Source organism: Oncorhynchus tshawytscha, linkage group LG07, assembly GCF_018296145.1.
Source record: "Oncorhynchus tshawytscha isolate Ot180627B linkage group LG07, Otsh_v2.0, whole genome shotgun sequence".
Classification (NCBI taxonomy): domain Eukaryota; kingdom Metazoa; phylum Chordata; class Actinopteri; order Salmoniformes; family Salmonidae; genus Oncorhynchus; species Oncorhynchus tshawytscha.
Genome location: NC_056435.1, coordinates 51,119,389 through 51,146,557, shown reverse-complemented (window position 1 = coordinate 51,146,557; position 27,169 = coordinate 51,119,389). Strand labels below are relative to the sequence as shown.

The 27,169-nt window shown below is 43.8% G+C and overlaps 2 protein-coding genes across 4 annotated transcripts in view; one reads left to right on the top strand and one right to left on the bottom strand.

Annotated features, from left to right (window-relative positions):
- The first annotated feature begins 705 nt into the window (after window positions 1-705).
- Window positions 706-6,430, top strand: r3hcc1 (R3H domain and coiled-coil containing 1). Of its 3 annotated transcripts, XM_024427626.2 has the most exons (9): window positions 706-852; window positions 998-1,131; window positions 1,377-1,514; window positions 1,773-2,424; window positions 2,830-3,002; window positions 3,236-3,306; window positions 3,483-3,578; window positions 3,759-3,893; window positions 5,280-6,430. In XM_024427626.2, the coding sequence occupies exons 1-8, from the start codon at window positions 823-825 to the stop codon at window positions 3,869-3,871; spliced, it is 1,407 nt and encodes a 468-aa protein (XP_024283394.1). In that variant the 5' UTR covers window positions 706-822; the 3' UTR covers window positions 3,872-3,893; window positions 5,280-6,430. The 3 variants fall into 3 exon arrangements, with proteins under 3 accessions (XP_024283394.1, XP_024283393.1, XP_024283395.1); XM_024427625.2 differs by lacking the exon at window positions 5,280-6,430 and having other exon boundaries at window positions 707-852; window positions 3,759-4,602; XM_024427627.2 differs by lacking the exons at window positions 706-852; window positions 998-1,131; window positions 5,280-6,430 and having other exon boundaries at window positions 1,427-1,514; window positions 1,732-2,424; window positions 3,759-4,602.
- Window positions 4,821-27,169, bottom strand: part of LOC112254781 (lysyl oxidase homolog 2A) — a 72,382-nt gene continuing 50,033 nt past the window's right edge. The window contains exons 7-14 of the mRNA XM_024427624.2: window positions 26,741-26,892; window positions 24,921-25,088; window positions 17,875-18,040; window positions 15,311-15,551; window positions 14,882-14,997; window positions 14,476-14,612; window positions 8,135-8,246; window positions 4,821-5,123 (exon numbers count right to left, since the gene is read on the bottom strand). Coding sequence (XP_024283392.1) covers window positions 5,050-5,123; window positions 8,135-8,246; window positions 14,476-14,612; window positions 14,882-14,997; window positions 15,311-15,551; window positions 17,875-18,040; window positions 24,921-25,088; window positions 26,741-26,892 — 1,166 coding nt within the window. The 3' untranslated portion in view covers window positions 4,821-5,049. The remainder of the gene's footprint in view (window positions 5,124-8,134; window positions 8,247-14,475; window positions 14,613-14,881; window positions 14,998-15,310; window positions 15,552-17,874; window positions 18,041-24,920; window positions 25,089-26,740; window positions 26,893-27,169) is intronic.

Sequence of the window (27,169 nt, the reverse complement as noted above, 5' to 3'; positions counted from 1 at the left end):
TACTAGATAACCAGTGACCACAGCTAGACAAACTGCAAATGAGTGGATAACATTTTTAATTTAGTCAACAATATCCTACGATCAATGGAGCGAGTCATCGTTAGTTAGCAATAATTAAATAGTTTATGAAAGCATTCTGCGCCTATTCGCAAGGGGGCACAATTACACTGAGATGGAACCTGCAATAATTATTTGGAAGGGGCTGGCTGCGTTTTCTTCAAGCGTTTGCTGTGTGCTTTGGAATAATTTCTCAACTTTTTTTCTTGGTAATTTATTACTTGGACATCTTTTTAACTGCCAAACTAAAGGTTAGAACAAAATGTCAGATTTTATAATTGCATAAGTGAAACGTCTTGATTGAATAGCTTCTGTTCAGCATTTGCTAGCTAGCTATAGCAGAGTTAGCTAGCTAAACTTAGCAACGGAACACTGTATGGGCCAGGGATCTCCAACCCTGTTCTTGGAGCACTGTCCTGTAGTGTTTCGCTCCAACCTTAATCTAGCGTACGTGATTCTAATAATTAGCTGGTTTATGAAATTAATCAGGTCAGTAACAACTGGAAAACCTACAGGAGGGTAGCGCTCCATGGTAGTTAGAGCGTTGGACTAGTAACCGAAAGGTTACTGACAAGGTACGAATCTGTCGTTCTGGCCCTGAACAGGCAGTTAACCCACTGTTCATATGCCCTCATTGAAAATAAGAATTTGTTATTAACTGACTTGCCCAGTTAAATAAAGGTTTAAAAAATGAACCGGGATGGGGAACCCTGCTATGGGCAGTGCAGTGGATATAATATTGGACAAAGCTACCGTCCCCTGTAAATGTGGGATTTAGCTGATAGCGAATTTAACGTAAGTCTGGAAATGTTGTCTTAAAGTGCTTGCTAGATGTAGGATTGGGTTTTTGTAACCACACTGAGGTGTATATATATAAACGGTTGTCGCACTGAGTCAACTGCCTCACCACCGTTGATCATGAAAGACTATTATTTTGCAGCTACAAAGTGCCAACATCGCTACCCTGGCGTTTCCTTGTTTTGATGGCTGTTATCTTCCCAAGCAAGAAAATGAATTTGTTCACACAGTCCTGCACGAACTGGATGCTTACCTACAGAGAGAGAAACAGAAAAGGTAAGCTGCCATTTCCTGCATTCTGTCACAAACATAAGTTGAGGGCTTGTCCATTTTTTTGGTGGGACACATTCCCTGTCAACGCCATTTCACGTAAATGTGTATTAATTGCATTTAGCTAGGTGTCACAGATCATAATGTACCTACAGGTGATCAAAGTCTAACTGAGTTGATGTCAGCAAAGTCACATCTTGGATGTCACCCTAAATAAGCTTTGGCTTGAGTGTTGTCCCCTCCCTCCCCAGTGCCCTACTCTTCCCCCCTCTATCAAGCAGACTTCGCTACCTGATTCACAAAACCACTGAGAACCACCGTAACCTCGCCACCTTCTCCGTGGGGGAGGGCTGGAGCCGCAGAGTAGTTGTCTGCTACTCGCACCTCAGGTAGAGCACACACAAGGTCTTAAATTGAGTTCTATCTTGTTAAATAAGTCTTCTGACCTCGATGGGACTTCCTGGATAAACAGCTGGTAAATTCATATGCCATATTATCAGGTCACACTACATTAAATTGATCCAAGTCTGGCTGCCAAAGTAGTTCTAAAGTAACTACATGGTATAGGGGAATCTTAATGTGAATTATTGCCCATTTATTTCACAGCGTTACATGGTGACTTTAGTATAGTGTGTTATCTGTGCCAGGCTGGATCTGGGGGATGAAAGCAACACAGACAGTTTCTACAATGAGGCTCCTAGGAGAGGTATGGGGATGCAGAGCAGCAGAATGGACCTCCAGCCCAGACCACTGGCCCAGCGGAGCGGAGGTAATGCCAAACGCCCTGACAAGGCCATCTACGTCCCAAGGGCGGCTAGGGACAGGCAACGGGACAGTGGCAGTAATCTCCACGGACCACCAGCAGGGGTGGACCTTGACCTGCCTCTGCACACTCTCAGCTTCACCTCCTCGGGATGCACCTCCACCTCAGAGTCCTGCTCCTGCTGCTCCTCAGACACCACAGAGGGAACGCTGTCAGAAACGCAGGCCAACACCAACCAGGACAGTGTGCCTTTTAATACCACTAGCGCTGGGCAGGAGGACGACTTCATTCGCTTCTCAGCAGAGGAGCCCTGCCCCCACCCCCCCGCCTGGGGCCAGACTGTGTCCTACTTCATGGCCCTGACCCTGGAGCACCAGACTAGGGAAGCCCAGGAGGAGGAGGAACATGTAGCGGAGGAGGTGCTGACGGAGGAGTCGTCTGTGGGCAGTAGCAACGTGACCTCCCACCAACACCATGCCTCTCATACAACACCAGCCAAGGATGCTACTAGCGATGCTGTTGATTTTAGCCAAGAGGTACAGTGTGGTGAAGTCCAGACTAATTCCATGACAATGGACTGGCGGGGTTCATCTATTGGGATTATATAATTTCTGTTCATTTCTTCAAAAGACTTCAGTTATGAGATTTAACATTTTTGGTTTTGTAAATCCGTTTGAAAATGGTACAAAAATGACCGTGACATTATGGATTGTCCTCAAGTTAAATAGACTATATAGTTTTAGGTGTAGGCTAGCCTTTTGGTTCTATAGTGTGAATCAGGCATCTGTTTTAAAGGGAATGGGGTGTTACACTGGGGTGGGGGGTGTCCACAGATAATGTATAAGCTATATTTCACATTTTGTATATGTAAAAGGATTAATGAGAAACACTTATTTGGGATAGGTTGCTATTTCTCAATAACTGGCTGAATTTCTCGTCAGATCAAGGCCCACTTGACAGAGACTGACGTAGCCATCGAACACGCCCACAACGACTACTCTTGTTTCGAAAACGTGTGGATCAACCAGGACGAATTTGGCCACGTCATCGAGATCTACGACTTCCCGGCCATGTTCAAAACAGGCGACCTGCTGGATGCCTTTGCAGACTACAGGTAAAAGCCTCAAGAGTAGGGTGATGTTTCCCCGAGACGCTGATCTTGGATCAGTTTTTTTTTTTAAATCCAACTGATGGTTAGGATTGGGGAGGGGAAGCTGATCGTAAATCTGTACCTAGGGGAAACTTTGCCCCACAGCACAGGTGAAAGCCTCCCCATGCCTCTCATTAAAGCCCACAGCACACTCATAAGGGCTGTCTAACTCTCCCAGTCTTGTCTCTGTCTTCCAGCGACGAAGGCATGAAGATTAAGTGGGTGGACAACACTCACGCCCTGGGCGTGTTCTCCAGTCAATCTGCAGGTATGGTTTTTGAGTATATCTATTTTTTCATATTTTGAGGGATATTTAAGTCCAAGATGAGTCAGGAGTTTCTTTTGGCACATTGGAAATTGGAGTTGGTTGTGTGACCTACTGGCCTTAGGTGAGGAGAAGTTGGTGTTCTTTCTTGTTCGATTCAACCCTGTGTTTGTGTTTAGCCCTCCATGCACTTTCCATTCGGCACCCTCTCCTAAAGACGTGCACTCTGTCTGACGGGAGCAAGAAGGCCAAAGGGAAAGCCATAAGACGTGCTGGTATTGTCCTTGTTACCTCCATACAGTAGCACTAACAAAAAAATATTTAAATGAAGTGGTATCTTCTATTTGGGTAAATAATGTGTTCATTGTAAGTAACTATAACTTGGTGGTACCATACTATTTGCATGTTATCTCTTTATTCCATACTATAATATAAAATGATTCTGTATTTCCCAGAGTTTATCCAGCCGGTGAAGGAGAGGCCACGGACAGACTCAGCGGTGGCCCGCAGAATGGTATCCAGAGCCCTGGGAGTGCAGAGAGGTGGAATGCCCTCACAACGTTTCTGACCGCAGACTCAAGAGATACAAAGTAAACCACAGTATTGGGATGACTAAACTACCGGGCCTCACTCTGCAATGTCTTTAGTTCACGTTGGTGCTTGTGATCACTGCATAGTGCAGAGTCTCAGTTTAAGAAATCAATACAAGGACGTCATGGTTTGCTTGTTTCATTATTGTTTATTGCAGAAAACATGCAAGCACAAAATGCTTTTCCATATTCAACCGTACAGGACAATCACCCATCTAGTAAAGAGTACCTTTGTCAAATGAAGGGCTATGTAGTTGCTGTATCACAAACAGGACAAAATGATGCAAAGATGAATGTTCACATGTCATTCATGACGTTATACAAATGAGAAAACAAACCAATTTTAGAGTCCCCAGACAGTAATAATTTAATAAAATGTACTAAACTGAGCGAAAGATGCTAAGACTAAAATGTATATTTATCTTAGGATCTTAAGATAAAAGGTTTTAAATATCGTTAGAGACAAACAAATCCAGTTTTGATCATCAAAAACAAAGTGGCAGCTGTATGGTTGTAATAATATTGCCTTATCCTTAGTGAATACTGTACAGGAAGACATGGGTTCTTCCTATTAATATTTACAATGGCTTGCTACCACATTGTCACAGACTGGCATGAAACTGCACTAAATTGACAAATGATTCCTCATTTATTTCATCAGTAAAAAAAAAAAAATATTCCCAATAGAGGCAAGACTTCTGCTACTTTCCCACCTACTTCATAGTTGCATAAATTCCGTCTCAACACTTTTTGAAAAAAAAAAAGTAAAACTGTATCGAAGTGCTGCAGGTGTCAAAAACATGTATTTTTCTCTCCTTATGGTGGACCAGAAAGGTTAGATGCATATATGACTGATTTGATAACATGTACAGCGGAGTGCTGGTGCTAAGGAAATGAGTGAGATCAGTAAAGACAGATGCTTCTTCAAGCTGGATCTTTAAAACTGTTTTTTTTTTTTTGTCTGAAATGTCCTTACATCAAATGTTGGCATTGAGGTGAGAAAGGCTTTTACATTTTCATCCAGCACCAATAGGGAGGGAACACAGTACAGCGCTCCCTCTAGTGGTTGATAATGTCACAACAGTCTTGCCGGTCATTCTCATCAGTTTCGTGAAATAAAATGTTCCTCCCAGTCTTTCTATTGAGTCCATCCACACTACCTGTGTCCCAGCTGGTTATTCAAGAGGCCAGGGAAAGAGGATTCCTCTGACTCAGAACTCACTGAGCCACCTGAAGAGGAGAGACGAATGGGACACATGAAGAACTGCACTCATTCAATAGTGGCCACAGTTTGATAGCACAATTGAAAAAATATATATAATTCACTCACTGAAGTCTTCAAGCCTTCTTTCTCTTTGAACTGATTGTTTTCATGATCTTTTACAGGAATGTCAGGCTACAACTTGGCTACACGACTACAGATGTCCTTGCTACTTAAATAACTGGCAGACCATTGCTGTTCTATGACTTGTTCCTCTTCAATTTCCCATTTGTTGATGCTAGTGTAGCACTCAAGTGTGTGATTAACACTATAGGGCTGACCCAAACCATACTATGCAGGCGTGGATATTTTCTTTTCACATTGTAATTTCTATCATGGTCCCAACAACTATGGTGGGTGGACGTGTAATAAGGCTGACCCAGTACAGCTCGGGTTGGCTCCTTTTGGTCCTGTAGTGTGAATCAGGCACCAGTTTCAAAGGGAATGGGGCGTTGTGTTACTGTGCGGTTTGGGGTGTCGACAAGTCTTACTGTATTTTAACTTCGTAATTTGTTATAACCCAAACACTTAACAGATCATTTTAGCTTACCCTGGTTGCGTCCATACATAGATGGATACAGTTGATGATACATGGGTTGTATAATTCCTATTATAAACTGGATGGTTTGAGCCCTGAATGCTGGATGGCTGAAAGCTGTGGTATATCAGACCGTATACCACGGGTATGACAAAACATTTACTTTTACTGTTCTAATTACGTTGGTAACCAGTTTATAATAGCAATAAGGCACCTCTGGAGCTTGTGGTATATGGCCAATATACCACGGCTAACGGCTGTATCCAGGCACTCCGTGTTGCCTCATGCTTATGAACAGTCCTCAGCTGTGGTATATTGGCCATATACCATACCACACCCCCTCGAGGCTTATTGTTTAATTAAGCCTAATTTATACATTGCATACTTGCGTAGCAAAAGGAAAACGGAAAGAAAAAAATGTCCGCCGATGCAATTACAACTCGACAAAACTATTCAGGGTCGCCATGTTGAGCAATTAATAAAATGGTTGATTTCTAATGCTAAAAACTCACTCAAACATTTTCTGAAACATTCAGGCTGAATGATAAAATGTTACTTGTTTATGTTTATAAGCATTTTTCCAGGGGATTTAAATAAAATAGAATGCAATTATTATATAGAGTTCTGTTATATGCCATTGTTTTTTATGGTATACAGTACCAGTCAAAAGTTTGGCCCCACCTACTCATTCAAGGGTTTTTCTTTATTTTTACTATTTTCTACATTGTATAATAATAATAATAGTGAAGTCAAAACTGAAATAACACATATGGAATCATGTAGTAACCAAAAAGTTACATAAAAATGTATTTTATATTTGAGGTTCTTCAAAGTAGCCACTCTTAGATGACAGCTTTGCATACTCTCAACCAGCATCACCTGGAATGCTTTTCCAACAGTCTTGAAGGAGTTCCCAGATATGCTGAGCACTTGTTGTCTGCTTGTCTTTCACTCTGCGGTCCACACCATCTCAATTGGGTTGAGGTCGGGTGATTGTGGAGGCCAGGTCATCTGATGCAGCACTCCATCACTGTCCTTCTTGGTCAAATAGCCCTTACACAGCCTGGAGGTGTGTTGTGTCATTGTCTTGTTGAAAAACAAATGATAGTCCCACTAAGCGCAAACCATATGGGATGGTGTATCGCTGCAGAATGCTGTGGTAGCCATGCTGGTTAAGTGTGCCTTGAATTATAAATAAATCACTGACAGTGTCACCAGCAAAGCACCACCACACCTCCTCCATGCATCATGTTGGGAACCACACATGTGAAGATTATCCATTCACCTACTCTGTCTCACAAAGACATGGCAGTTGGAACCAGAAATCGCAAATTTGAACTCATCAGAACAAAGGACAGATTTCCATGTTTCTTTGACCAAGCAGGTCTATTCTTATTGGTGTGGTTTCTTTGCAGCAATTCGACCATGAAGGCCTGATTCACGCAGTCTCCTCTGAACAGTTGATGTGTCTGTTACTTGAACTCTGAAGCATTTATTTGGGCTGCAATCTGAGGTGCAGTTAACTCTAAAGAACTTATCCTCTACAGCAGAGGTAACTCTGGGTCTTCCTTTCATGTGGCGGTCCTCATGAGAGCCAGTTTAATCATAGTGCCTGATGGTTTTTGCCACTGCACTTGAAGTTCTTGAAATGTTTCAGATTGACTGACCTTCATGTCTTAAAGTAATGGACTGTCGTTTCTCTGTGCTTATTTGAGCTGTTCCTGCCATAATATGGGCTATCTTCTGTACACCACCCCTACCTTGTCACAACAGAAATTATTGGCTTAAATGCATTAAGGAAAGAAATTCCACAAATTAGCTTTTAACAAATAAAAGCTGTTAATTTAAATGCATTCCAGCTAACTACCTCATGAAGCTGCTTGGGATAATAATGCCAAGAGTGTGCAAAGCTGTCATCAAGGCAAAGGGTGGCTACTTTGAAGAATCTCAAATATAACACAGTTTTGGTTACTACATGATTCCATATGTGTAATTTCATAGTTTTGATGTCTTCACTGTTATTCTACATTGTAGAAAATACTAAAAATAAAGAAAAACCCTGGAATGAGTAGGTGTGTCAACTATTGACTGTGTGTATATATATTTATTTTTACTGACTATTGTAATGGCCAACATTACGATCCAGCAGAGGAAATTAGAAATCTGTCTCTCCAGTTTGTAAGACTAACCTTAAAGCACACGTGTTTGGGGACCATCCCTTGTGAATATGTTAGTATTATCAGTATATTGTCTCATTAAAATGTTTTAGAATTTTGCGAATGCCTTTTCACCAATTTATTTACTAAATTAATGTAAGCTTCTTTGGAATGTGGTCATTTGTTATCCATAGAAAAAAGGTCTTTGAACATGAAAAATTCATTGTGTCCATCGCATTCAATACTGATGTAGCCAGTAATCGCCACTGTTGTCATCGTCTCTCACCTATATGACAGTTGTACGTCCATATCAGGTGGCCATCGTATCGACACCTGCACTTCATAATGTTGTTGGTGTAGTCGGACTCTGCCACCTCATAGTTGGGGTTGATTACAACCTGGGGAGAGACAACATAAACTCAGCAAAAAAAGAAACGTCCTCTCACTGTCAAGTGTTTCTTTTCAGCAAACTTAACGTGTAAATATTTGTATGAACATAAGATTCAACAACTGAGACATAAACTGAACAAGTTCCACAGACGTGACTAACAGAAATGGAATAATGTGTCCCTGAACAAAGGGGGGGGGGGTTTGCCTGTTTTTGCTGTGAGATACCCCACTCATCCACCAAGGCACCTGCAAGTTCCTGGACAGTTCTTGGGGGGGGTGGCTGGTGGCATTGTCATGCTGGAGGGTCATGGAAGGGTACCACATGAGGGAGGAGGATGTCTTCCCTGTAACGCACAGCGTTGAGATTGCCTGCAATGACAACAAGCTCAGTCCAATGATGCTGTGACACAACGTCCCAGACCATGATGGACCCGCCACCTCCAAATCGATACCGTTCCATAGTACAGGCCTCGGTGTAACGCTCATTCCTTAGACAATAAACGCGAATCCGACCATCACCCCTTGTGAGACAAAACCGTGACTCGTCAGTGAAGAGCACTTTTTGCCAGTCCTGTCTGATCCAGCGACGGTGGGTTTGTGCTCATAGGCGATGTTGTTGCCAGTGATGTCTGGTGAGGACCTGCCTTACAACAGGCCTACAAGCCCTCAGTCCAGCCTCTCTCAGCCTATTGCGGACAGTCTGAGCACTGATGGAGGGATTATGCGTTCCTGGTGTAACTCGGGCAGTTGTTGTTGCCATGCTGTACCTGTCCCGCAGGTGTGATGTTCGGATGTACTGATCCTGTGCAGGTGTTGTTATACGTGGTCTGCCACTGCGAGGATGATCAGCTGTCTGTCCGGTCTCCCTGTAGCTCTGTCTTAGGCGTCTCACAGTACGGACATTGCAATTTATTACCCTGGCCACATCTGCAGTCCTCATGCATCCTTGCAGCATGCCTAAGGCACGTTCACGCAGATGAGCAGGGACCCTGGGCATCTTTATTTAGGTGTTTTTCAGAGTCAGTAGAAAAACCTCTTTTAGTGTCTTGAGTTTTCATAACTTTTTATTTTATTTATTTCACCTTTTATTTAACCAGGTAGGCTAGTTGAGAACAAGTTCTCATTTGCAACTGCGACCTGGCCAAGATAAAGCATAGCAGTGTGAACAGACAACACAGAGTTACACATGGAGTAAACAATAAACAAGTCAATAACACGGTAGAGAAAAAATAATCTATATACATTGTGTGCAAAAGGCATGAGGAGATAGGCCATAGCAGTGGATAATTACAATTTAGCAGATTAACACGAGTGCTAAATGATCAGATGGTCATGTGCAGGTAGAGATACTGGTGTGTGCAAAAGAGCAGAAAGTCAAATCAAATAAAAACAGTATGGGGATGAGGTAGGTAAATTGGGTGGGCTATATACCGATGGACTATGTACAGCTGCAGCGATCGGTTAGCTGCTCAGATAGCAGATGTTTAAAGTTGGTGAGGGAGATAAAAGTCTCCAACTTCAGAGATTTTTGCAATTCGTTCCAGTTGCAGGCAGCAGAGAACTGGAAGGAAAGGTGGCCAAATGAGGTTTTGGCTTTAGGGATGATCAGTGAGATACACCTGCTGGAGCACGTGCTACGGGTGGGTGTTGCCATCGTGACCAGTGAACTGAGATAAGACGGAGCTTTACCTAGCATAGACTTGTAGATGACCTGGAGCCAGTGGGTCTGGCGACGAATATGTAGCGAGGGCCAGCCGACTAGAGCATACAGGTCGCAGTGGTGGGTGGTATAAGGTGCTTTAGTAACAAAACGGATGGCACTGTGATAAACTGCATCCAGTTTGCTGAGTAGAGTTTTTTTTTCAATTTTATTTGACCTTTTATTTTACTAGGCAAGTCAGTTAAGAACAAATTCTTATTTTCAATGACGGCCTAGGAACAGTGGTTTAACTGCCTGAGTATTGGAAGCTATTTTGTAGATGACATCGCCAAAGTCGAGGATCGGTAGGATAGTCAGTTTTACTAGGGTAAGTTTGGTGGTGTGTGTGAAGGAGGCTTTGTTGCGAAATAGAAAGCCGACTCTAGATTTGATTTTGGATTGGAGATGTTTGATATGAGTCTTAAAGGAGAGTTTACAGTCTAGCCAGACACCTAGGTACTTATAGATGTCCACATATTCTAGGTCGGAACCATCCATGGTGGTGATGCTAGTCGACCATCCAGGGTGGTGATGCTAGTCGGGCATGCGGGTGCAGGCAGCGAACGGTTGAAAAGCATGCATTTGGTTTTACTAGCGTTTAAGAGCAGGTGGAGGCCACTTAAGGAGTGTTGTATGGCATTGAAGCTCATTTGGAGGTTAGATAGCACAGTGTCCAAGGAAGGGCCAGAAGTATACAGAATGGTGTCGTCTGCGTAGAGGTGGATCAGGGAATCGCCCGCAGCAAGAGCAACATCATTGATATATACAGAGAAAAGAGTCGGCCCGAGAATTAAACCCTGTGGTACCCCCATAGAGTCTGCCAGAGGACCGGACAACATGCCCTCCAATTTTACACACTGAACTCTGTCTGCAAAGTAGTTGGTGAACCAGGCAAGGCAGTCATTAGAAAAACCGAGGCTACTGAGTCTGCCAATAAGAATATGGCGATTGACAGAGTCGAAAGCCTTTGCCAGGTCGATGAAGACTGCTGCACAGTACTGTCTTTTATCGATGGCGGTTATTAGTACCTTGAGCATGGCTGAGGTGCACCCGTGACCGGCTCGGAAACCGGACTTGGCTTTCGAAGACCTTAGATAGGCAGGGCAGGATGGATATAGGTCTGTAACAGTTTGGGTCCAGGGTGTGTCTCACTTTGAAGAGAGGGATGACCGCGGCAGCTTTCCAATCCTTGGGAATCTCAGATGATACGAAGGAGAGGTTGAACAGGCTGGTAATAGGGGTTGCGACAATGGCGGCGGACAGTTTCAGAAATAGAGGGTCCAGATTGTCAAGCCCAGCTGATTTGTATGGGTCCAGGTTTTGCAGCTCTTTTAGAACATCTGCTATCTGGATTTGGGTAGAGGAGAAGCAAGGGACGCTTGGTCGAATAGCTGCGGGGGGGAGTGCCATGGGCAGCTGGGAGGAGGTGCTCTTGTTCTCCATGAACTTTACAGTGTCCCAGAACCTTTTGGAGTTAGAGCTACAGGATGCAAATTTCTGCTTGAAAAAGCTGGCCTTTGCTTTCCTGACTGACTGCGTGTATTGGTTCCTGACTTCCCTGAACAGTTGCATATCGCGGGGACTATTCAATGCTATTGCAGTCCACCACAGAATGTTGTTGTGCTGGTCGAGGGCAGTCAGGTCTGGAGTGAACCAAGGACTATATCTGTTCTTAGTTCTGCATTTTTTGAATGGAGCATGCTTGTCTAAGATAGTGAGGAAGTTACTTTTAAAGAATGACCAGGCATCCTCAACTGACAGGATGAGGTCAATATCCTTCCAGGATACCTGGGCCAGGTCGATTAGAAAGGCCTGCTCGCAGAAGTGTTTTAGGGAGCGTTTGACAGTGATGAGGGGTGGTCGTTTGACCGCGGACCCGTAGCGGATACAGGCAATGAGGCAGTGATCGCTGAGATCCTGATTGAAGACAGCAGAGGTGTATTTGGAGGGCAAGTTGGTCAGGATAATGTCTATTAGGGTGCCCATCTTTATGGATTTAGGGTTGTACCTGGTGGGTTCCTTGATGATTTGTGTGAGATTGAGGGCATCTAGCTTAGATTGTAGGACTGCCGGGGTGTTAAGCATATCCCAGTTTAGGTCACCTAACAGAACAAACTCTGAAGCTATATGGGGGGCAATCAATTCACAGATAGTATCCAGGGCACAGCTGGGAGCTGAGGGGGGTCGGAAGCAGGTGGCAACAGTGATTGACTTATATCTAGAGAGATTAATTTTTTTAATTAGAAATTCAAACTGTTTGGGCATAGACCTGTAAAGTATGACAGAACTTTGCAGGCTATCTCTGCAGTAGATTGCAACTCCTCCTCCTTTGGCAGTTCTATCTTGACGGAAAGTGTTATAGTTGGGTATGGAGATCTCAGAATTTTTGGTGGCCTTCCTAAGCCAGGATTCAGACACGGCAAGGACATCAGGGTTGGCAGAGTGTGCTAAAGCAGTGAGTAAAACAAACTTAGGAGGCTTCTGATGTTGACATGCATGAAACCAAGGCTTTTTTTGATCACAGAAGTCAACAAATGAGGGTGCCTGGGGACATGCAGGGCCTGGGTTTACCTCCACAGGAGTAGGATGAGGGTGCGGCTAAAGGCTATCAACTGGTCGCCTAGAGCGTTGGGGACAAGGAATAAAAGGAGCAGATTTATGGGCGTGGTAGAATATATTCAGGGCATAATGTGCAGACAGGGGTATGGTGGGGTGCGGGTACAGCGGAGTTAAGCCCAGGCACTGGGTGATGATAAGAGAGGTTGTATCTCTGGACATGCTGGTTATAATGGGTGAAGTCACCGCATGTGTGGGAGGTGGGACAAAGGAGGTATCAGAGGTATAATGAGTGGAACTAGGGGCTCCATTGTAAACTAAAACAATGATAACTAACCTGAACAACAGTATACAAGGCATATTGATATTTGATAGAGACATACAGCAAGGCATAAAGTAATCGCAGGTCTTGATTGGGAGAGCTAGCTAAAACAACAGGTGACAGCTAGTCAGCTAACACAACAACAGCAGGTAAAATTGCGATGACTAGGCAGAGAGGGTCGGATTAACTACACACACAGCCTGAGTTCGCAGCTGGGGCCGACAGACAAAACATAAATAAACGGAATGGAGTACCGTGATTACTGGACAGTCCAGCAGGCATCAGCTATGTAGCCAAATGATCATAGTGTCCAGGGGGCAGCAGGAGATGGAACAGGGAAGCCGCTTGCAAGCGGGCGACACAGCGTTTAAAGTTAGTAGCCCGGGGGTGGTAGGGGGGGTCTGCTCAGACGGAGGTCGGTTGAAGGCACAGCGGATGGAGTATTCATCGGCAGACCAGACGCTGGCTCACGGCTAACTGGTGCTAGCTTCGTGGCAGTGGCGTTAGCCACTATAGCCAATCGGTAGCAGCAGTGGTCCGGTGCCAAGGTCCAGAGTTTACAGCAAGGATCCAGTGAAGTATTGTGCTCTAGCCGTGTATGAGTGGGGTTCGGGTGAACAGCTGAGTAGGCCGGGAGGTGGGCCTCAGGGACAGCTTCGGTACTGGGTGCCACGGAGGGTGCAAGCTAGCTGTGAAGATTAGAAGTAGTGGCCCAAGGATTACGGCAGGAATCTGGCGTTGTTGTTGAGAGACAGTCCGATACTGGTAGATTGGCGAGTAATATCCAGGCTAAGAACAGGGCTGGTATCTGTGCAGAAGGTAAAAGACTCTAGCAGTGGCTAACAATGACTAAATAGCTTGTAGCTAATTAGCTGGTTAGCTTCTGGAGGTTCATGAAAGTGCTCTAAAGTTAAAAAATAATAGCGATTCCGTATCACATTGGGTGAGGCAGGTTACCGGAAGGTATATTAGAATTAAAAATCAAAAAGCGATTGGGAAAAAAATTGAAATATATACAAAAGTACACGAGAGGACAAACAAAACATGTCTACACTGCTACGCCATCTTATTTGCCTTATGTGACCTTATTTGCCTAAGCTGTTAGTGTCTTAATGACCGTTCCACAGGTGCATGTTCATTAATTATTTGTGGTTCATTGAACAAGCATGGGAAACAGTGTTTAAACCCTTTACATATACATGCGTGAGGTTATTTGGATTTTTAAGAATTATCTTTGAAAGATGGGGTCCTGGAAAAGGGACATTTTCTTTTTTTGCTGAGTTTATTTATGATGTCATCAGATAACCCAGATACTCTTGCTAATACCAAAATAGCCATCTGTGTTTGCAGCAACTATTAGTGAAATTGTAACAATATTAAAACGCTGGGAAAGTGACAAGCTGAATGATTAAATGTGAATTCCTTTTAAATGACTTGACTCCTGTAATCCCCATGGAACCAGAAGTGATTAGAAGAACTGTAACTACTCCCAGTTTATTATAAGATTCTCATGTAAGACAAGCACCCTGCTCCTATTTCATATTTGGATGTATAGAATCACATGCCTATTGTAATATAATTGTTATTTTAAATTAAAACTGGGGGGTATGGGGGGGGAACAAAAGTTTTGAAAGAATAAAAAATCAATTAAGATTCTCACCTGGAAGATGTAGTCTCCTGGCACGACGTCTGTCACGTCTATCCACTGACAGTCAATGTCGTGTCTGTACGTATCCCAGCAGCCAACAGTGATGCCCTGCTGTCCGAAGTTAGCACACTCGTACCTCTTCTCAGTACCTGCCCGGCCAGAGAGAACAGTGAATAGCGTTAGATTGACCTACAGTAACACTCTTCACTGTTGTCTCTGATCTAACGCTCTTCACACTTGTCTCCGACCTACAGTAACACACTTCACTGTTATCTCCGGAGACAACAGTGAAGTCTTATTGTAGGTCGGAGACAACAGTGAAGAGTGTTAGAGCAGGAACGTATTCGAGGTTTGTCGCGATATGAATCACTTGTTTTACACAAAGCCTTTTTACCCCTTTCACATTAAAGCTCTTTACCCTCTTCACATTGGGTGTCCTCCAGACAGAAACTGGCCTTGTGTCCCTCTGCTACCTTGGTGCCATTGAGGCTCAGCAGGTCATAGTGGGTGAACACCTCCATGCTGTGGTAGTGTCTGGACCGGGAGATAGACAGTCAATCATGTTCATCACCACCACCCTCATCATCATAACGAGCCTCTGTACAACCACAGCAGGCACTGCCTCAAGATGAACACAAATGTATGATCTCATAAGACTGCGAAAATGACATCCTCCAGAGGACTTTTATTCCAGCACTGTGATTGTTCTCAACTCATGTAACACTCACAAAGAGTTCCTGCTCATGATGCTTGTTTGCATGCTATTGTCCAGCCCCCTTTATCATAGCTTCCACTACTTAACTAAATTACTAAACTGAAGGACCAAAGAATTCATCCTCCACTTTACCTGTGGCAGTCGTGCCAGACCCAGGAGTTGTGTGCAGCCCTGGGGCGGAAGTCGGACTGTCCGTTGTTGTGGATTTGGGAGGAGAAGCGCATCAGGCGACGGTAGGAGGAGGGTGTGGCGGTGGCAGCGCTGCTGGACAGACAGTGCTCCTCGTTGGCACACTGCAGTATGTACATTGGCCGGTCCTCCAGGTATGTGGTGTGTTCCACCACCTGAGCGTTGAGAACCAAGTCTGGGGCCGCTGCATGCCAGGGCGGGAGAGGTCGTTAGTTTATTTTTATTTTCAATCACTTTGGTACATTGTTCAGATGTAAGTGGTATATAACTGACAACACTTGTAATTCCCTTATCTTTAAGAACATTTAATTGTTCATTCATTGGGGTTTCACACATCTTTCACCCTGGAGTAAATTCATGAAAAATAAAAAAAAGTTGCATGAAATACAATGAGAACGTTTAGTGTTGTCACTAATACACCATTTAGTCATTTTAACCTCTTGATCCTACTTGAGACGCAGACGTCCCACCTAGAGCTCTGGAAATGCAAATGCGCTACGCTACACGCTAATAGTATTAGTTAAAACGCAAACGTTCATTAAAATACACATGCTTGGTATTGAAATAAAGCTACAGTCGTTGTGAATCTAGCCACCGAGTCAGATTTTTAAAATGCTTTTCGGCGAAAGCATGAGAAGCTATTATCTGATAGCATGCAACACCCCAAAAGACCCATAGGGGATGTAAACAAAAGAATTAGCATAGTCGGCGCTACACAAACCGCACAATAAAATATAAAACATTCATTACCTTTGACCATCTTCTTTCTTGGCACACCTTGATGTCCCATAATCAATACTGGGTCTTTTTTGGATTAAATCGGTCCATATATAGCCTAGATATCGATCTATGAAGACTGTGTGATAAACGGAAAAAATAGCGTTTCATAACGTAACGTCATTTTTTAAAAGTTAAAAAGTCGACGATAAACTTTCACAAAACATTTCGAAATACCTTTCTAATGCAACTTTAGGTATTACTACACGTTAATAAGCTATAAAAATCATCAGGAGGCGATGTAAATTCGATAGCTGGTCGTGGTGGAAAAAATGTCTGGAAAAACACAGAGACAATGCCTCAAGTTGGTGGTCGGAGGGAATCGGTTCCCTTTGGTCGGTTCTACCAAGAATCAAATCAGAATCAAATGAGAAGACTCTATACATCCTGTGGAAGCTGTAGGTACTGCAAGCTCGGCCTCATTTAATACGGTTCACCTTTAACAATGGGTTGAAGTGGCGCATGGATATTTTTTTCCATCTCCAGTGATCAGATTTGCCTGCGCTTTTCGATGAAACAGACGTTCTGTTATAGTCACAGCCGTGATTTAAACAGTTTTGGAAACGTCTGAGTGTTTTCTATCCACACATACTAATCATATGCATATACTATATTCCTGGCCTGAGTAGCAGGACGCCAAAATGTTGCGCGATTTTTAACAGAATTTCCGAAAAAGTAGGGGGGAGGCTTAACAGGTTTTAACTACCATTTAATCTAATAGCAAAAAATACAAGATACACATTTGTATCCAATGTCAGGTTGTGAGCATGTTGAGAAACATGTCAGTCTTAAGGTTTCATTATCCTTATACAGTACATAAGTAGGATAAATCATCAGAAATAGGGATATTGTCAAGTTGTTGGCTAGTGTAAAAATGAAGCACAGTGTTGTATGCCATTCTGCCCCATGCAACATTGTACAAGATCACCTTTTCTACGTGACAAGTCAACTGATACACTATCGCCTGTCTCTGCTTGAAATTCATCAGCTTAGTGTATCAATGAAATTCAGATAATGAGTGGAATATATTTAAGCAATAAGGCCTGAGGGAGTGTGGTATATACCACGGCTAAGGGCTGTTCTTAGGCACGACACAGTGATGTGGAATGGTGATTTGATTGTTCATCATTACTTATCTAACCATTGCAGAGGTTGTATGTGTTGTGTGCCTGCAGTGGTGCCTTGAGTATTAGGGTTGAGGGTTGGTCAAGAGTTTTCAGGGTCTTAGGGCTCTATTCAATCAGATCTGCTTTGGTCGACATCCGCATAGCGGTTGTTTTGACGTGTCGGAGGTAGAACTGCCAAATCCATAAGTGGCTCCTGGCATTATACCAAAAGTGGACATTGCCATTTGCTGCATGGAGTTGCATTAACAGAAATCCCATGCAGCCTTGTTTACAAGTTGGACACTGGAATGTGAGATGTAATCTACACCTTGATTAGGCTGATAGAAACCCTCATTATTTTGTTTAATGATTTTAAATTTTAGCATCATTATTTCTATATAGCCTACACTTTCTTGTTTTGAACTTCTAACGCGAGTGGGCCGGGTGTGGCTTCGTGACAATGATCACAAGAGCAACTTCTCGCCAATTTTACGGCTCCAATTCGGTTCTACCTCAGACACCGCCAAAACATCCGCTATGCGGGTGTCTGCCATCGCCGGTTAACTCTTGATCTGATTGAATCTAAACCTTAATTACAGACAGTAGTTATCATCAGTGACTTACACTCGGAGCAGGATACTCCAGCAGCGAAGCGCCCTCCCCCTCGAGGGCAGTGGAGATGTTTCCCGTGATGGAGGCATTGGGCCAAGGTCATCTCCGTTCCTGAGCACCTGACCCCGCTCATCACCACGTCATCAGCCCTCACGTCTCCCGGCCAGTACCACGTCTCCTAGTAGGGAGAAATAACACCACACAGGCAAACTCATCAAACATAGGCCTAGCTTCCATTCTCTAAACTCAAGAGGGAAAACTGTTAGTCATTTTACAACAAGAGGTTTCCCTATCTACATTTCCATCCCTTCAAGTCATGGACCTGCATAGCTATAGGGCGGCAGGTAGCCTAGCGGTTTGAGCGCAGTATCCTAATGGTCGCTGGTTAAGATGGCGCCGAAGAGGATGTCTGACGTTTTACATGCCCCTAACCAATTGTGCTATTTTCTTAGTTTTTTTGTGTTGTTTGTAACTTACTTTTTCACTTATTTTATACACATTATATACACTGCTCAAAAAAATAAAGGGAACACTTAAACAACACAATGTAACTCCCAAGTCAATCACACTTCTGTGAAATCAAACTGTCCACATAGGAAGCAACACTGATTGACAATAAATTTCACATGCTGTTGTGCAAATGGAATAGACAACAGGTGGAAATTATAGGCAATTAGCAAGACACCCCCAATAAAGGAGTGGTTCTGCAGGTGGTGACCACAGACCACTTCTCAGTTCCTATGCTTCCTGGCTGATGTTTTGGTCACTTTTGAATGCTGGCGGTGCTTTCACTCTAGTGGTAGCATGAGACGGAGTCTAAAACCCACACAAGTGGCTCAGGTAGTGCAGCTCATCCAGGATGGCACATTAATGCGAGCTGTGGCAAGAAGGTTTGCTGTGTCTGTCAGCGTAGTGTCCAGAGCATGGAGGCGCTACCAGGAGACAGGCCAGTACATCAGGAGAAGTGGAGGAAGCCGTAGGAGGGCAACAACCCAGCAGCAGGACCGCTACCTCCGCCTTTGTGCAAGGAGGAGCAGGAGGAGCACTGCCAGAGCCCTGCAAAATCACCTCCAGCAGGCCACAAATGTGCATGTGTCTGCTCAAACAGTCAGAAACAGACTCCATGAGGGTGGTATGAGGGCCCGACGTCCACAGGTGGGGGTTGTGCTTACAGCCCAACACCGTGCAGGACGTTTGGCATTTGCCAGAGAACACCAAGATTGGCAAATTTGCCACTGACGCCCTGTGCTCTTCACAGATGAAAGCAGGTTCACACTGAGCACATGTGACAGATGTGACAGAGTCTGGAGACGCCGTGGAGAACGTTCTGCTGCCTGCAACATCCTCCAGCATGACCAGTTTGGCGGTGGGTCAGTCATGGTGTGGGGTGGCATTTCTTTGGGGGACCGCACAGCCCTCCATGTGCTCGCCAGAGGTAGCCTGACTGCCATTAGGTACCGAGATGAGATCCTCAGACCCCTTGTGAGACCATATGCTGGTGCGGTTGGCCCTGGGTTCCTCCTAATGCAAGACAATGCTAGACCTCATGTGGCTGGAGTCTGTCAGCAGTTCCTGCAAGAGGAAGGCATTGATGCTATGGACTGGCCCGTCCGTTCCCCAGACCTGAATCCAATTGAGCACATCTGGGACATCATGTCTCGCTCCATCCACCAACGCCACGTTGCACCACAGACTGTCCAGGAGTTGGGCGGATGCTTTAGTCCAGGTCTGGGAGGAGATCCTTCAGGAGACCATCCGCCACCTCATCAGGAGCATGCCCAGGCGTTGTAGGGAGGTCATACAGGCACGTGGAGGCCACACACACTACTGAGCCTCATTTTGACTTGTTTTAAGGACATTACATCAAAGTTGGACCTCCATGGGTTGATAAATTTCATTTCCATTGATAATTTGTGTGATTTTGTTGTCAGCACATTCAACTATGTAAAGAAAAAAGTATTTAATAAGAATATTTCATTCATTCAGATCTAGGATGTGTTATCTTAGTGTTCCCTTTATTTTTTTGAGCAGTGTATTTTATACATAATGTTGCTGCTACCGTCTTATGACAGAAAATAACTTTTGGACCTAAGAACATCACCACTAACTAGAAAAAGTTTTTTCCTTGAACATGTCTGACGAGAAGGATATACTGCTCTCCCAGGAACAGGCCCAGATCCCCGTCATTTGCGTGAAGAAAAGACGGCGGAAAAGAGGCCACAGATCAGGCTGCCTTCTGAGAATCCGTAGGCGAGCAAGTCAACTCCCACTGCCATCCATTCTACTTGCAATCATTGGAAAATAAAATGAATGACCTACGATTGCGAACTATAATATCTTATATTTAACTGAGTCGTGGCTGAATGACGACACGGATAATATAGAGCTGGCGGGAATTTTCCATGCACTGGCAGAACAGAGAAGCTACGTCTGGTAAGACTGGTGGGGGTGTGTGTCTTTTTGTCAATAACAGCTGGTGCGTAATGTCTAATATTAAAGAAGACTCAAAGTATTGCTCACCTGAGGTAGAGTACCTTATAAGCTGTAGACCACACTATCTACCATTTTTTGTAGCCATCTATTTACCACCACAGAAAGATGCTGGCACTAAGACCACACTCAACCAACTCTATAAGGCCATAAGCAAACAAGAAAATGCTCACCCAGAAGTGGCGCTCCTAATGGCCGGGGACTTTAATGCAGGCAAACTTAAATCAGTTTTACCAAATTTTACCAGGATGTCACATGAGCAACCAGAGGAAAAAAACCTCTAGACCACCTTTACTTCACACGCATAGATGCATACAAAGCTCTCCCCCACCATCCATTTGGCAAATCTGACCATAATTCTATCCTCCTGATTCCTGCTTTCAAGCTAAAACTAAATAGCGGATGCTACGCTACAGGACTGTTATGCTAGCACAGACTGGAATATGTTCCGGGATTCATCCAATGGCATTGAGGAGTATACCACCTCAGTCATCGTCTTAATCAATAAGTGCATCGGCGGCGTCGTCCTCACAGTGACTGTATGTACATTTCCCAACCAGAAGCCATGGATTACAGGCAACATCCGCATTCAAGCTAAAAGCTAGAGCTGCTGCTTTCAAGGAGCGGGACACTAATCCGGACGCCTATAAGAAATCCCCCTATGCCCTCAGACGAACCATCAAACAAACAAAGCGTCAATACAGGATTAAGATTGAATGCTACTACACCAGCTCTGACACTCGAAAGATGTGGCAGGGCTTGAAAACTATTACGTACTGCAAAGGGAAACCCAGACGCGAGCTGCCGAGTGATGCAAGCCTACCAGACGAGCGAAATGCCTTTCATGCTCGCTTCGAGGCAGGCAACATTGAAGCATGTGCGAGAGCACCAGCTGTTGACTGTGTGATAACGCTCTCAGGAGCCGATATGATCAAGACCTTTAAACAGATCAACATACACAAAGCCGCGGGCCCAGATGGATTACCAGGATGTGTACTCAAAGCATGCGCGGACCACCTGGCAAGTGTCTGTAATACCTACATGTTTCAAGCAGACCACCATAGCCCCTGGCCCAAGGAAGCTGCCTAAATGATTACCGCCCCGTAGCACTCACGTCGGTAGCCATGAAGTGCTTTGAAAGGCTGGTCATGGCATCAACAGCATCCTCCCAGATACCCTAGACCCACTCCAATTTGCACACCGCCCCAACAGATCCACTGATGACACAATCTCAAATCACATTCCACACTGCCCTTTCCACCTGGACAAAAGGAACACCTATGTGAGAATGCTTTTCATTGACCACAGCTCAGTGTTCAACACCGTAGTGCCCATGAAGCTCATCACTAAGCTAAGGACCCTGGGACTAAACACCTCCCTCTGCAACTAGATCCTGGACTTCCTGACAGGCTGCCCCCAGGTGGTAAGTGTAGACAACAACACGTTTGCCACGCCGATCCTCAACACTGGGGCCCCTCAAGGGTGTGTACTTTGTCCCCTCCTGTACTTCCTGTTCACCCACGACTGCGGGCCCAAATACGACTCCAACACCATCATTAAGTTTGCTGACGACAACAGTGACATCTATGCATAGTCACTTCACCCCTACCTACATGTACAAATTACCTCAACTAACCTGTACCCCTGCACACTGACTCGGTACCGGTACCCCCTGTATATAACCTCGTTATTGTGTTACTTTTTATTATTTTTTACTTTAGTTTATTTGGTAAATATTTTCTTAACTCTTCTAGAACTGCACTGTTGGTTTTGGGCTTGTAAGTAAGCATTTCACGGTAAGGTCTACACTTATTGTATTCGGCGCATGTGACAAATAAAGTTTGATTTCAATACTCAAGCCGACAAGTTGCAAAAATCTGTGAATGTGCCCTTGAGCAAGGCACTTAACCCCAATTTTGCTATTGTTGAGATATGGGAACATCTGCCTAGTAGAACCCATTCTGATAGTTGTTGTCCAAAACTCCTTGAGAAGATAGACAATATGTAATTGAGGAAGTGAATAGCATATGGGTTAGGCCTCTTTTTCTCTGGTGGATTTTTTCTAGATTTCATGTTTCTGATGATGAGGCTTTATAAAGCAAGTAGCAAGATCCTTAAAGAAACAGTCTCTACATCTTAAATTAAATGTTGCTATGTAATATATTTTGCTGTAAAACTCATATTTAAAGAGAGAGAGAAAGAAAGAAAGAAAGAAAGAGAGTGGGAGAGTCACAATGAGTGAGTAATGTATTACATCTGTCCTCATGGATCTGACTCAGTCTCTTAATACTGTATCATCTGTATGCATCTATATCGAATCCCAAAGCCAAGAGGATAAAAACTCATTCTTCCTGGTATCTCCAATAGAAAAGGAGTAGGGGTGGGTGGGTGGGATGGGGGGGATGCAGGGGGGGGGTTCTATGGAATGGAGTTTAGACTTTGGTGTCATATTTTCCATCTGTTCGGCTGCCTTCAGAAACACTTAGTTTGCGTCGCAAATAGCACCCTATTCCCTTTATAGTCCACTACATTGGACTGGGCCCATAGGGCATTATATAGGGAATAGGGTGCCATTTGGGATGCAGCCTTAGAGCGCTGAGCAGTAAGTCAGGAAAGAAGCACCAGAGCAGTAAGTCAGGAAAGAGGAACCAGTGGAGCAGTAAGTCAGGAAAGAGGAACCAGTGGAGCAGTAAGTCAGGAAAGAGGAACCAGAGCAGTAAGTCAGGAAAGAGGAACCAGAGCAGTAAGTCAGGAAAGAGGAACCAGAGCAGTAAATCAGGAATGGGGAACCAGAGCAGTAAATCAGGAATGGGGAACCAGAGCAGTAAGTCAGGAAAGAGGAACCAGAGCAGTAAGTCAGGAATGGGGAACCAGAGCAGTAAGTCAGGAATGGGGAACCAGAGCAGTAAGTCAGGAATGGGGAACCAGAGCAGTAAGTCAGGAAAGAGGAACCAGAGCAGTAAGTCAGGAAAGAGGAACCAGAGCAGTAAGTCAGGAAAGAGGACCCAGAGCAGTAAGTCAGGAAAGAGGACCCAGAGCAGTAAGTCAGGAAAGAGGAACCAGAGCAGTAAGTCAGGAAAGAGGAACCAGAGCAGTATGTCAGGAAAGAGGAACCAGAGCTCTACCAGAGCTCTACTCTCCACGGGACAGGCTCTGCTGCTTCCGTCTCTGCTCTACTCTCCACCAGGCTTTTGTAACAGATTAACCTCTGTTAACATAACATTACTGGATCTCTGCAGGAAAGTTTTTAGTTTTAATGTCACCTGCACAAGTACAGTGAAATGCCTTTCTTGCAAGCTCCAAACCCAACAATGCAGTAATCAATATCAATGTAGCACTACAAATAACATAAGGTGAACAAAAACACAGGAGAAATACAAGTAACAAATAAAAGTGTGTCTTTCTGTGTGTTTGTCTGTCTGTGTGTCTGTGCACATGTGTGTGTGCTTTCTAGTACATTTAAAGCATCCCCAAACACATCATGGAAATGTTATGTAGACTGCCATTAAGAGGCGGATTAGTACACAATAATCGAAGTTGCACTTAATCACACAATTACTCTGAGCTCTATCAGCCCAGTCCAATTTCCACTCATTAAACTCTCCCTCCCATTAACCCAGTTCTTCCATGATTCATAAATACTTTCCAGGCTTTTAGCACCACTGCCAGTGGCATTCAGCATGTTAATACACTACAAATGATTTAATGATGACAGACTCTCAAACAGTAGACTCGTCCGAACCCCCCACATTTTTTTTAAAAATAAAGAATGCACATAGAGGTGGTGTATCGCACACCGTGGGACTAAAGATAGCTCTTGTATAATCCTTTAAACAACACAAATAATCAAAATAATAACACATAGGTCTGGTACATCAACAGAAAAGTGTATCTAGCCAATATAGGGATTGCTGATGGTGGTGGGCCAATGAAACTTCAAAGAGCGGGAGCGGACTCCCCACCACCAAGTGTATACTGGTCACATACGCCACAGGCCTGTACATGTGAATGTTTATGGTACCCAGGCTAACCTGTAGCCTCTCCTCACTCCATCCCCTCTGTCAGTGTGGAGACTATAAACTAAGGTCAGAACCCCTTTTACTTTCCTAGTTTCCTTTAGTGAGCATCTCCAGCTGTTCACAGCTAAGTATATCAGACCCATATGGATATATGAAGTTTACTGGAGGTGATTACATGGCTCTGATGTATATAACTGAGGCCAACTTGAAACACAGTAGGACCAAATTAGGTAGTTTTATGAAGTAATAGCACCAGTGCTAGACCTGACTATTTCCCCAACATCCACACAAATAACACTGGGGTAAAAACCTATACTTATCTGTGAGTTCCAATCACACAAAAGGTATAATTGACCCTTGATATTATTACATGTTGTTGATACTTACACAGAAACAGGAAACACAATGGTAATAGTTTTACTGTACAGGATTTTGAAATAATCATAAACAAAATCTGAGATGAAATTGACCATTTGTCAAAGAATGTTAGGCTTTTGATCATCTGGCTGACCAGCCAATGGGATGAGCGTTTGATGTGTGTAAACGCACCTGGAAGGCGTTGCTGGCGAACCCAAGGCCCAGCTGCCTGCACACGACCGTGGCCTCCATGGTGCCCCAGCTATCACTACACACTGTGCCCCACACCAGCGAGTCATTCTTCTCCGCCAGCACCTCCACACGCCCCTCAAACGGGTTCCGCCCACCGCTCAGACGCAGCTGCAACACAGTAAAGGAGAGATTAGATGTTTATAAAGGCAGTCCCATTCTGCTCATATGTTTTGGGTTTATTGGACACGCCAGAGATAGAGAGGAAAGACAGGAGGAGAAAGTGTGCTGAGATAGCAGTGGGCCGGATTGGAATCCATGCTTATGTGTTTTAGGGGCAGCGGCTTAGACCACTATACCAGGGGTCGAGCCCACAGGCAAACCAGCGACAAAGGAGCCTTCATCATGTGTTAGCAAAACAATTTAAAATCAGGTTTTGCCTTATCATCAGCTGAATAATAATGGCAAGTAGAAGTAATCAACATTTTAAAATGAATAGACTTGGTAGACAGTTTCATTATTTTGACCTCCCCACAGTTCATTGAGAGAGGAAGTGTAAACTCTAACATAGTCTATTAGCTAGAAAGATATCTTGGCGGCATAGAGAAAATATTGCTGTTGTAAAGCACATTTTCGGCAATTCTACACATTTCCCCATAAATTGTTGCAGTTTTGAAGCTAATATCTAGCAATTCTACACAGTTTGGCATGGAGCTGAGAGATAATTTTGCAGTTTTAAAGCAAATTTCCTGCAATTCTATGCATTTCGCCATGGCTAATGCTGTGTTCCACTGCTCAAATATAGCAAAATCAATGGGCATGTGCCCTGAATGCCCATTTTTGGGGGGGATTTTCTCCCTGAATGTCTAGCTCTAATTTAATTATTTGTTTTCAAAAACGGTATTATCTCAAAATAAATATAGTTCAATATCTTTTATGCATGCTTTCTATCTGGTTTTAGTTGTTTACGTTGACTCTGAAACAGTTTTTCCATCCAGAAATGTACCACTTAGACGGCCTGCCTAAGAGTTTTCTATACAGAATAAAAACTGTAATTAGCTCCAATTACTGTAACTTCCTCCATATTAAACGTATCGTTTGAGATTTTGTCAATGAAGCCATTTATCTACTTCCCCAGAGTCGGATGAACAAGAACAGCTACCATGCTAACTCTTCCTTTAGACGTCCAGTCATTGTGCTAACGCTAGTTAGCATTGGCTTGTGAACTTCCTTTTTATTGGATGCAGAGACATAAAAATGCTATCCACGGTGGTATTCTGTTGCAGCTAGCAATATTCATGAAATGCTTTTTTTCTCCACATAAAATATATTTTTCAAAAATATTACAATAATACATTTGTGGATCCCCTGCAGTACCTCCGCGGACACCAGTAAAAATAAAACTGCACTCGATCACCTGCTAGGCCACAGATGGGATGTTTATTATGAGCCAAAAAAGACACTTGATTCAAAGAGGTAGCATATTCCATCATCTTTGTTGAGTATTCTGAATTACTGAGAAAACAGAAAATATTTGTCATAAATTCTCTCTTTGGCTGTGAAATGCTTTATCTAAAGTATTTTTAGAAGCATTTCTTCTACTATGAAAATAGTTTGGCTAACATTTGTAGTTGGCATCAATGATGGAATCGCAACAACTAAACTTTGCACATCCACAGATGACAAACAAACGTTTAGTGTATTTATTCATTTTCATTTGGCAACAGTTGGCAATAGACTTATATACTAAGTATATATGAGTAATACACAAGTACTATATGAGTAATACCAATGAGCGGTGGGCATTTACTAGGCCTACTCACTTTGTTCTGGAAGCCCATGGCAGGAACATTACATCTAACCGCAGCATCCTCCTCGTGACTGCAGCCCAGGGCATCTCTGTTGAAGTAACACTCTGTGAGGGACTTCTCAAAGCCAGAGCACTCCACCTCATTCATATGGACTGGGCCCATTCCTACAGAGGAGAGAAGACACACCTGGAGTCAGCTCCATCCCACTCTCTCAATCATAGAATTAAATATGTATCTCTATGCTTTCAATACCCCAGGAGACAGACAGAATGGAGATTCTCCATTGAAAGAGCTTTTTAGTTCAGGACTAGGCTTAATCTGTATCTGGGAAACCAGCCAACTATGTTTAAATGCATGGCAATGATGTGTAACTGTCACGTAGAGTAGGCCAGATGGCTAAACTGGATAACCTAACCTCTATAAAAATAAAAAGATGGCGGA